This window comes from Cryptomeria japonica, chromosome 2 (genome assembly GCF_030272615.1).
Source record: "Cryptomeria japonica chromosome 2, Sugi_1.0, whole genome shotgun sequence".
NCBI classification, from domain to species: Eukaryota; Viridiplantae; Streptophyta; class Pinopsida; order Cupressales; family Cupressaceae; genus Cryptomeria; species Cryptomeria japonica.
Window position 1 is genome coordinate 508,222,161 of NC_081406.1, and position 12,443 is coordinate 508,234,603.

The 12,443-nt window shown below is 32.8% G+C and overlaps 1 protein-coding gene across 2 annotated transcripts; it reads left to right on the forward strand.

Moving 5' to 3' along the window:
- Window positions 1-1,788: 1,788 nt before the first annotated feature.
- Window positions 1,789-7,702, forward strand: LOC131069538 (probable methyltransferase PMT20). 2 transcript variants are annotated; one of them, XM_058005025.2, is made up of 8 exons: window positions 1,789-2,098; window positions 3,029-3,313; window positions 3,851-3,999; window positions 4,195-4,390; window positions 5,224-5,434; window positions 5,913-6,585; window positions 6,679-6,756; window positions 7,043-7,702. In XM_058005025.2, the coding sequence occupies exons 2-8, from the start codon at window positions 3,050-3,052 to the stop codon at window positions 7,239-7,241; spliced, it is 1,770 nt and encodes a 589-aa protein (XP_057861008.1). In that variant the 5' UTR covers window positions 1,789-2,098; window positions 3,029-3,049; the 3' UTR covers window positions 7,242-7,702. The 2 variants fall into 2 exon arrangements, with proteins under 2 accessions (XP_057861008.1, XP_057861009.1); XM_058005026.2 differs by lacking the exon at window positions 1,789-2,098 and adding an exon at window positions 2,484-2,589.
- The last annotated feature ends 4,741 nt before the right edge of the window (window positions 7,703-12,443 follow it).

A 12,443-nucleotide genomic window follows, 5' to 3' on the forward strand; every position in this document is an offset into this window, starting at 1 on the left:
TAGTAAATAGTTTTCCTATTTTAAAGAGAGAGAAAAAATTAGGAATAATTAACATTTAAACACAACTAATTTCATGAACCACTTGCTTTATCACTTTAAAACTCTTTTAAACTACATTCCATACCCCACTTAAAAAACTTTTAAATGCCCTCACAAATTTAACAAATTACGTTTTCCATCATTTAGTACTTTTAAACTATGTTTTATTTATTTATTAGAGAATTGAATTTATCACAATTAATCATATTATACACAACTTTAAGTCTTTGGACTTAACAAATTTTATGTCCCACATTCTCAATCTCTTAAAAGCTTTTAAACTTTCTTCGAATTTCATAACCAATGCATTTGAATATCCAAAACTTATTTATAAGATACATCATACTTACAATTACATGTGATAGTTTTTGGTTCTGTTTTTGTAATTGAGAGAAATCGACATATTAGCCCAACAACCCAAAGCTTAGTTCTTGGACAGTCCAGACTCCCTATAACCTCAGGTTTGAGTCTGGTCTTCTTTTATGTCTCACATTCCCAATCTCTTAAAAGCCTTTAAACTTTTTTTGGAATTTCATAATCAATACATTTGAATACCCAAAACTTATTTATCTTAAGTCTTTAAACTTTTTTGGAATTTCATAATCAATACATTTGAATACCCAAAACTTATTTATCTTAAACCTTTAAACTTATTTGGAATTTCGTAATCAATACATTTGAATACCCAAAACTTATTTATCTTAAACCTTTAAACTTTTTTGGAATTTCATAATCAATACATTTGAATATCCAAAACTTATTTATAAAACACATGATACTTAAAATTAGATGTCAAAGTTTTTATTTTTTTTGTTTTTGTAATTGAAAAAAATCTACATGTTAGCCAGCCCAACAACCCAAAGCTTAGTCAATCTAAATGAAGATAATAGTGAAACCTATATAATATGAATCTGAAGTCCTTAACCAACTACACCACATGTTCCAACGAAAAATAAATATGATAATTTACTTAACTAAATACTTGACATTATACCCTGCTAGGCGGACTAGTTTCTGAATTTAACTGTCTGCTTTATTTAGTATGAATGTATTTGGATCACACTTAAAATAGTAGAAAACTGAAAGAGTAAAATTGTTCTGATTTTCCTCTTTATATAAATATACATACGTCGGTGTAACATGCCTCACATACCTTAAAATAACATGCCTCACATACCAATATGATTATCCACTAAAAAGGATTATGATTTGACCCTGTTCTATGCACAACTACCTTTAGTACTACCCACATGCATGTCCAAAGAATTCATAGATCTGTTCAAATCATGACGTATAGTGACCCAACGAAAGTCCATGTTAGGCAAACTTTCTTTTAGTCTTGGACCTGGCCATCCTCCTTAAATCATGGGCCGGCGAATTGTTTTGTGGGTCACCTCTGGCTTGGTTTGGTTCTCTTTAATTCAGTAAAACTCAAACTTCCACAAGAACCATTATTCTTTAATGTCCACACTTGAGAACTGAGAGAACAATCAGTATTTTGTGAAAACCAGGGAAGCAAAGGATCTGGAAACATGTGGCCTGCTTTTGACTAAGTTATGGTGAGAAAAAAAATCCATAATAAATCCACAAGGGTATGTCATACGTGTAAGGGAGGAGGAGTAGGACCCAGCTGAAGCGTGTTTGGAGTCAACTTAATAAATTTTTTTTCAATTCTATCCAACAAGACCACAGCCATGCGCCAGTGGGAAAACAGATCTGAAATGTCGGTGTGTATATATATTTTGCCTTAGAGCAAACAACATTTCCTCAGTCACTGTCTAAGCTTGTACTTGTCACTTGCCGGCAAGTGACAGAATCATGTTATACAAGTAATGACCAGGAAGTAAAACGGATTAAAAGTGCGCGGTAAAAGCGCACGTTACTACCAAGAGGGGAAGGCGAGGGGACTTTCTAGGCTATTATAAGTAATGGGGAAGGAAGGAATGTAGCATACATTTGCAATAGCTGAAGGGATATCAGTGGGACTGGTTATGAAGTACATCTGATATCCATTTGCCCACAGCTTCTCAGCGGGTGGCCTTTCTTTCTTGTTTATCAGGTGAGCATTCTTGGCCCTCCTTTGGTGTCAGTTTGGTGTAGATTGAATGTGTTTTTTTTCTTGTACTTTTGACAGTCAGTGTGCAGTTGAGTGCCTCTTGGATGAAATGTTGGACATTTGTTTGAAGTTAGTGAATTGGGTATCCTTAGATCTATTCACATTTTGAGTGTCTCGTTTTGTTTTGTTTGCAAAATAGGTACTTTCTCCCCTGTTTGATTAGAATTTGGATGCTTTACAAGTGGTAGTACTCTAGATTTTGGGTAATTGTCAACATTTGAGTAGGGATCTTACTGGTTTTTTCTGGATGAGTGTTGACATTTGCAAATTCAAATCAGCCTGGATTTTGGGACATCTTAGATCTCCATAGATTATAGAATCAACAAACGTAGCACTACATTCTGGCTTATTTCTTTTGCAGATGTATTATCTCCACTTGGATAGTAGTGCTTGTTTTGTAGTGAGATACACTTTGTGTTGGAGCTTGATTTGTGGTAAGATACAAATGAGTTTTCTCCAATACAATGTTTTTTATTTTCATTTTATTGTAGCTGGAATGTAGCCCTGGTGGCTATGATCAAAACTCAATGAAACGATCCCTCCTCCTTTAAGATAGGCTTATCAGTTCTCAAACTAATTGAACAGGTATTTCTTAATATATTGTGTAAAATCATTCAGTGTTAGGGGTCTGAGGAGTTGTCCTGTTTTCAGTTGATTTTAATGATATTTCAGATCAGCCTCTTAGTGTTTGTAGATCGGCGCCTTACACTGCAGATCAATTTCTTGGCATTATAGATCAGTATTTATTATTTAAGTATTGATGGTAGCTTGTCTTTTCAATTTTATTAAATGAACTGGCAAGCAAGTTTAGCTTTGGCTATTAACTCTTGTTCATTTACCTGATCTTAATCTTCAAAATCTGTGTGCCAACAGCTGATCTCTTGACACGAAAAAATGAAGGACAAGGATTATAAAGCAGGAATGCATTCAGACAAGTCTATAAGGGTGGTCCCTGTTGCTTTAATGCTCCTATCTTTATGTGCCATTTCATTTTATTTTGGGGGCATGTTTTGCTCTCAGAAGGAAAGATATCTTCTAGAACAAGAAGTATCACATGCCCCTGTACAAGTGAGCTGCTCAGCTGCTGAAGAGAAGGCAATAACATTTGAAGAATGCAGCAGCGAATATCAAGATTATACTCCATGCACAGACCCACAGGTTTTTATTTTCAGATACATCATGTTCTAATTGTTTTAGATGTTTGGTGTGCATTTTGGACAACTTGTTTCATTTCAAGTTGTGAGCTATTGCATTCCAGTAGCTTAGTAAAATCCACAAATTAGGAGCAGTTCCAGGTGACTGAATGGGTTTACAAGGGAACTTCATGTCAATGATTGATACCAATGGACAATCGACATGCATTTCATTTGCATATGGAAATGGGTGTAAATGTAGTTTTTAAAGGAAAAGTAGATAGATCCATTTTCTCCTTGGGTAAGCTCTGTGGTCTCTTATGTTTGAATGCGACGAAAAAGGCTTCTTTCAATTGTAGGTCGTAATACTTCCACAAAGCATTCTACCTGGGAGAGGTTTAGGAGGGGACTTCCAAGTTTTTCTGCTCTCCGATCTTCCATGTTCCTTGTTTTGTGCTCATCTTTAAATATAACTTTTAGTGAAATTAGGTTCTTAATTGTCATGCACACTTGAATATGTCATTCTATTTTTAGGTAATATGTTTCACTGTCATCTTTGCAGAGATGGAGGAAGTATGATATACACAGGTTGGCATTTAGGGAGCGACACTGTCCACCACTTTCTGAAAGAATTGATTGCCTAATCCCTCCACCAGAGGGTTACAAGCTACCTATTAGATGGCCAACAAGCAAGGATGAGTGTTGGTACAGGTAAATGCTTGCTGCATTTTTAGTCTATCCTATATGAACTATAAAAGAAGAAAATAGAATGCCATTTCAAGTTACTGGTATAATTTGATCTTTATAATTCTGACTGTCTTGCTCATGTATGAATTAACGGATTCTGTTATGACAAGTTCGCAGCATTTTATGATTTTATAGTTCTAAAAGATGTTTCTGCTGCAGGAATGTTCCCTATGAATGGATTACCAATGAAAAATCCAACCAGAATTGGGTGCGGAAGGAAGGGGAGAAGTTTCTCTTTCCAGGTGGAGGTACAATGTTCCCCAGAGGGGTCAGCGAATATGTGGATCGAATGGAAGATTTGATTCCAGGAATGAAAGATGGTACTGTTCGAACTGCTCTTGATACCGGATGTGGGGTGCGTAACATTCTCTCTTGTTTATCGAGCTATATATTAATTGAAAATTGAAATAGACTATGACTAGTTTTATATATTAATTGAAAATTGAAATGGATTATGACTAGTTTTATAGATGGCTTTACTTTGATTTCATATCATCAATTAAAAGACATAGTCACATAGCATACATATGAGCCACAAAGAGCCAGTACTAACCCACCATCATGCTTAGGGCCTTCACATGGACAAAATACTTGCAGAAATGCCTTGTATAAGTTAAGTTTAGGGTACTAAAACAGGGATGAATTGATGTGTGTCTAACTCGTAAGATTTTTAAACAAGTTAACCTTCCTTTCAACATGGTCAACATCAGAAAGATGAATGACGATGCTTCTGGAATGAACTCAATAAGTCTTTTGCTTATCGACGTTTTGGATCTTACAGAGTTAATTCTAGAAGCATGCTGACCGATTTACACGGACTGAGGAAACATCATAGCTACTATCAGAAACATGTTTTAGAGCTAAGGTTTAACTGAATACACATAGACAATAAGAGTATATACGATGCTGCCATTGTCAAAGTATAGCTGCAGATTTGCATTTAAAGCTATTTTAGAAATAGCTGAGTCACATTTATATATTTTTTGTGTATTTGCTAGCGCTATATGTGTGTTGATAACTCTATAAGATGAGACTGAGGAAGAGTGCTTCTTGTTAATTTCAGTCAAATTGTTGTAACAACGGGTCAGCTTATATGGTTTACCATGTGCAATAACAAGTCTTCTTATATGGTTTACCATGTGTAATACCAAGTTTTCTTCTATCTGAATGGATGCTTTTCTTCTTTAGGTTGCAAGTTGGGGTGGTGATTTGCTGGGTCGTGGAATTATCACATTGTCTCTGGCACCCAGAGATAATCATGAAGCTCAGGTGCAGTTTGCACTTGAACGGGGAATTCCTGCAATTCTTGGTATCATCTCCACACAGCGGCTTCCATATCCATCCAATGCATTTGACATGGCTCACTGCTCTCGCTGTCTCATTCCTTGGACAGAATTTGGTAAGTTAGACAATGATAATATATCGCATTAAGATTGATTGTCATGTCATGAAGAAGTTTGCTTTGAATTGAGCTATGGATTAAATCAGCCAGATTGGAAAGAGAGTAACATTTTGAGATGCCTAATCACCGCAGGGCCCAGATAACAAGGGTCACAGTTGGTAAGCATTTTATTTGATCTAGAAATATTTTCCTCATAGAAATTGACTTGAGCATCTCAGTTAAGGTGCTTGTCAACTTACCATTGTTCTCACCTTAGTACTATAGCTCAAAAGGAGAAACCCTCATGATATCTGTTCTTCGGGTAAGTGAAGAATGCAACAAAGAAGGGAAAATAGTTTTGGAAGCCCTTGCATCTATAGAGAATGGCATAATATCAGATGCATTATTGGGGAGTGTAGAGATGGCAATTGTGCATTTATTTTGTAAGGCAAAAATCCAAAATTCTGAATTAGGTGTTGCTTTCCTTCTATTGCAGGTGGAGTATACCTTTTGGAAATAGATAGAATACTGCGGCCAGGGGGTTTCTGGGTGCTATCTGGACCACCAGTTAACTATGAAAATAGATGGCGAGGATGGAACACAACCGTAGAGGATCAGAAGGCTGACTATGATGCCCTTCAAGGTCTCTTAACTAAGATGTGCTATACACTATACAATAAAAAGGATGACATTGCCGTATGGCAGAAGCCATTGGACAATGAGTGCTATGCTAGCCGTAGTGAAACAGTCTATCCCCCAAAATGTGATGATAGCATTGAACCAGATGCAGCATGGTATGTTCCTATGCGAGCTTGCATAGCTACAAGAAATCCAAACTTCAAGCGCTTGGGCGTAGGACAGACTCCAAAGTGGCCACAACGCTTGCAGGTAGCCCCAGAGCGAGTTCGTACAGTCTCTGGTGGTAGTGATGGTGCATTCAAGCAGGACACAACCAAATGGGTTAAACGTGTTAAGTATTATAAGAGACTGGTGCCTGATCTTGGAACAGACAAGATAAGGAATGTTATGGATATGAACACCCTTTATGGAGGTTTTGCTGCAGCTCTGATAGATGACCCTGTATGGGTCATGAATGTGGTCTCCTCATATGGCCTGAATTCTTTGAATGTTGTCTATGATCGAGGATTAATTGGTGCTATTAATGACTGGTAAGATGCTTTCTTTTGAATCTTCAATTGCATAATTCAGTATAGCATGATCACAATCTTTGAATTTACCAAACCCTACTGTTCTGTGTGCAGGTGTGAAGCATTTTCAACCTATCCTAGAACCTATGATCTCTTGCATCTTGATGGTCTTTTCAGTGCAGAAAGTCACAGGTAGGCACAAATTTTATGGTATGGAAAAAAAAATTTCTATTAATGTCCACAGGTGTCAGGAGACTCTGAAGGATCTATGGGAGGACACAATGTAATACAATTTAAGCCATAATGTTTTCAGAGTAACTTTCTTCGAATTGTAATTCTTAGTTTTGGAAAATCCTAAACGAGCCAACTGTTGTACATAAGTATGAAGATATATTTTGACTATTTTGTTTTTGTATTACTTTTTATTTGGGAATTTTTGACAGATGAGCATGTGTTTATGCCTGACTGTTTAAACCAGGTGTGAGATGAAATTCGTTTTGCTGGAAATGGACCGAATACTCAGACCTACTGGCTTTGTCATAATGCGTGAATCCCCACATTTTGTGAATAGTGTATACAATCTAGCCAAAGGAATGAGATGGAATTGCGAGAAGAAGGATGCAGAAAATGGTGAAAATGAAAAAGAAAGGATTCTCATTTGTCAGAAAAAGAATTGACGGTCTTCAAAAGCAGATCAATGATCAGGACCTAAAATTGTAAGGTCAACATTTAATGGCGAGCAGTTTGGCATCGGTAAACCCGATAGTGAATCTAATAATGGGAAAGTGGATGCCTTGCCGAAGAACCTGGTTTGGCTTTTTGTTTAGGACCATTATCTGCAAGTACCATAGCAGTATCAATTTATGAGTTGGATAAGATGCATTTCTGAGCCATTATAATGCCAATGATCTGATGCCAAATGTATTCTACTTCCAGTGGGATATAACAGTGCTTACTGGAACATCTCCTGCAGATAGGAGCTATTAAATCTTATTCATTCATTTTATTTTGAAATTGTAAGGTATTCTTTATATCTGCAGCCTTCCAAAAGGAGGAAGGGATTTGGGCCTGCACATCCCTTGCACTGTAATATGTTTGAGAACTCTTATTGATTTCAATGCCTAATATATTTCTCTAAGGTGGGTTAGATATGGTATATGACAAATTATTATGTAGAATAATTTATATTGCTATTATGTATTTTATTGGGAGGCTGAACAGTTAATTTCTTATATGGCATTGCTTTTGGTATGCATGCCACTTAAATTGAACTTATAAACAGTTCTAGAGAAAGATTTTTTGCCTTATAAAGAGTGTCCAACAATCAAAGCAATTGCTTTCTTTTGTGGCAAAGATTTATTCTCATAAAACTTTCTTCTGCGGTAAGGTTTATGCTCATAAAATCATTCTCTAGCTTTACTTTGTTCCCTTTTGCATTGGAATTTATGTTGGAAAGAAAATAAAAGTAACCAAGGAGAGCATCAGGGTTTTGGGGATTACAAAACTGCATATAGTTTTAGTTATAGTCATTTTCATTAGTTATAGAATATTCTTAAATCTAATTCTCCAGATTGTTTATCTCATATGCCCAGAAAAGTGATCATTTAATCCCGTGATCTGTACTATGAACAGAGATTAAAGTTAATCAGACAAAAAAAGAATGTGATCTAATGATGGATCACACTCACGAAACATCAAATTAAAAAGATGCACAGTCGATTTCAGAAGTAATCCTTGAAATGCAACATAAACTGTTGGAAATTCATACCAACAAAAAAAGTATGCTGTATATATCAGTTTTGGTTTGAAACGTACTTAACTACTTTTCGAAATAAGCCTTAAGATGATTGATTTTCCTCGGCTACTCGTCAGGTTTAAGCTTTAAGGATTGGCTTTAAACGTGATTTTCCTTGGCTACTCGTCAGGTTTAAGCTTCAAGGATTGATTTTAAGCATGATTTTCCTTGGCTACTCGTCAGATTTAATAAGCTATAAGGATTGATTTTAAACATGATTTTTCTTTGATAAAGGTAGGAAATGCACGAGTTCAAGAATAGTAGAAAATGAAAACAAAAATTGGCACCCTGTAACTAAACTAAAAAAATCCTTCTTGTCAGACTTCCAAGACTAGCGGAGCGTTATCCATACTTTAATGATATCAGATTTCCACAATTCATAATTTCATTGCAAATACTATTCTTTATTCATACCTCCATAAACACATCATAAATTTGCCTTTGCTCTTCAGGGTTAAGACTTGAGTTAATTTTCCTTGGCTCTTCAGGGTTAAGCCTTGAGTTGATTTTCCTTGGTTCTTCAGGTTTAGGCCTTAAGGATTGATTTAATGGAGGAAATGGACAAGTTTAAGATGAGTAGAAGTAGAAAATGAAAATGAAAAGAAAATTTGGAATCTGGTAAGTAAACTACAAAATCTGTTCATAGCACTTGATTTAATGGCAAAATCTATGTTGTAGGTAGATAAATGATGATGATTTCAAATCTTCTATACCGAAAAGAAAGAAAGAAAGATTAAAATACACTATCTTCTTGTCAGACTTGAAAGCCTGGCTGAGCTTATTCATAACTTCAGAAAACTGTACTTTTTATATTTTACGGGCTAAACAAAACGATATAAATAATCTATATTCCCTCATAAATTTTCATGATGGAGTACAACCTCAGAATTGTCTCTTCCAAAGCTGTAAACCACCTTCGATATTGCCAATATTGGCTATTGGCTGCCTCTTTCTTCACATGATGGTTTGAAATTTCAGAGTGATCATTATTATATGGCCAAAATAGTACTGTGCATAAATTGACAAGGTTCCAAAAGAGAGAATATTACTTACTGCCAAGAGTTGTTTGGCCGTGAGGCAAATATTAACAAATACGGTCAAATCATTCAACTAGGGCATCTTTCAGAGGTATTGTCTCGTATACTTTATAAAGACAATTTATATTGTTGTTTATTTTTTTCGGTTGTCTCGACTTCCTATTATGGGACACTACTTTTTATAGCTATTGTTCTGATATATATATATATATATTTTAATAACGTCTCACCGTGTGAGATCCATTCTGTCTGCAAAGGTAAAAAAAACAAACAAACTTGGTATCATTTGACAGGAATTTCAAGGTGTCATATTTAGTCTTTATAACTAATGTAGAATTATTAATGGATATTCAATTATTAGTTGATTTTTTAAAATAAATAATATTTATTATGTTTTAATTTTTTTTTCAAATTATTTAAAATATAAATATATATCTTTGATAAATATATTAATATATATTTTCTATGTACAAGGGGTTGAGTTTAGTTGGTTAAAACATTGAGTTTTCAATGTGGAGACCCAAGTATACTATTATATATAATCAATGAGTAATAAAATTATAATTTATTAACTAGACAATTTTTTCATTATTGCAATACTATAAAGACCACCACTAGTACTAGCCACTGCTTGGCACTTGTTAAAAATTAAATGACATTATCTTTCTATAAATCTTAATACAATTATAAATTCAATTAAATTAAATTATTTTAATTCATTAAATTTTTTATTATTTTAATTCATTAATTTTTTTATTATTTTAATTAATTATATTTTATATGTTGTTTCTATAATTCTATATATTTCTTAACTTTTAATCTATGATCTATTTATAATTTAATATATTTTCCCCAAATCTAATATTTTCTTTCTTATATCTGAACTATCTATTACATTAATAAATTTAACTCTTTTGCAAAATATTGTAAAATCACTACATAATGAGAAAGGTTAAAAATTTATTATATTTGACTTTTTCTAATTGAACATAGTAATTTATGATGAAAGAGTTACCAATATAGAAAAATAACAAAAATACACAGTTCTAATTGGTAGAGAAACAATTGAATAAGTTAACAAAAAACAATGCAACCGATTGCAATAGTACTAGTAGCAAGTACTAATAAGGTTATTGTTAAGGTTTGAATTAGTTATAGATATTATTGTAATTCTATAACTATGTTATAATTATGAGCACTCTCTATTATATTATGACAAGAATATATTATCTCAAATTATTATCCAATCTACCTCTAAACAAAAAAATATATTGTTTCAATACTAAAAGGGCAAGTACTAGACGCACTGTGGCACTTGTTTGACTATTTTATCACTTCTTTTGTCTATTTGAGAGAGTTGTAATTTATTCACATAAAATAAGGTCTTATTCAATTATCTAACTATTTTATCACTTCTTTGGTAAAGATAGGATGCAATTTCTTTCATTTGAGAAAGAGAGAGTTCTAAATGTAAATTATCTATTTTTCCCATTGATCCATGCATATTAAGTGGTGATTTTTTCTTTTTTAAACTTTATCTCTATTCAATGCAATGCAATGATAAAATTTCAATTATATCAATAATGAAGTCGTATTCAAACATTGGTTAGAGGCTCAAATTTCAATTCTATTAATGTTTTTTGTTTGCATGAATGACATTGAAGACTATCATAGCCATCCAAATAGCCTTTTATGAGGGAAAATAAATTAATATGAATAAAATCATTACATTGTTGATTTTTCAATTATAATATTTTTGGGAGAAAATAATTATCTACCAAATAGGCTTAATTATATGTTTGTTAAAATTGATTTGCACGTATACTATTATTTAATATCACATCATTTATTTGGTGAAAAAATGACTAGCAATCTAATAACCACTATTTTTCACTTTAACTACAATTTTATTATCAAATCATGAGTTCAAACAATTACTATTTTACAATCTTTACCTCTACCAAAAACAAAAACTAACCAATGACATGTCTCTTGTCAAATAAACATACTATCAATTTACAAAATAATATTTCTTTTATTAATAAATTTAAAATTCTTTTAATTAATAAAAAGTGAAAAATAATAAATTAATTAACAGAATTTGGAAGATAATAAATTAAAACATTAAAAAAACAAAATTTTGAATTTTATAATAATTTTAAAATTAAATAATAAATTAATCTCCCTTTTACCACTAGTAAAGGCCCACTAAGATTTTCAAAGATTGGATTCGTTGTATGTAATTTTTCAGTTCTTTTTTAATAAAATATTAGATTAGTTAACTATAGTTTAAGATTTTTGAAATTTTGGTTGTAGGTAAAAAGGGAGATTAATTTATTATTTAATTTTAAACTTAAATAATATTAATCTAATTTTAAAATAAAAATAATAAATTAATTTCCCTTTTAACCTAAAACCAAAATTTCAAAATCTTAAACTATAGTTAACTAATCTAGTATTTTATAAAAAATAAACTGAAAAATTACATACAACGAATCCAATCTTTGAGAATCTTAGTGGGCCTTTACTAGTGGTGGGCCATGATTGGTAAGACGTGATAACTACCAAACGAATCTTTCACGAGACAAAAGACTTGTGCAAATTATCTTTCCTTGGATATTTATGTTTCAGCTATAAAAGCATATAGCTTGAAATGAAATGATTTTATATATAAGCTTATTATAATGGAGCCCTCCAAAAAATAAAATCATTAACGACATATTTTTTATTTAAGAAAAAAAAGAAAATTGAAGGTTATTCTCAATCACTTTTTTGTTATTATTATTTTTTATTATGGTCTGTATTGGAAAGTTGTTATTTTGGGTCTTGGATTCCATAATAATGTAGTGACAATACTTTGAGATGTATTGTTTTGGTGGAGTCTTATTTTGACATCTTGTTTTAAATTGTCTCTTTGTTTTTTGTTGTAGAGGGTCTCTAAGGAGCAATCTAAGACCATCTTTCTTTTGGACACAATTAAACTTCAAATCCTCGAGCTACATATTGTGCCTTGCACCTTGCACCCGCACCCCATTTCTTTTCTTTTT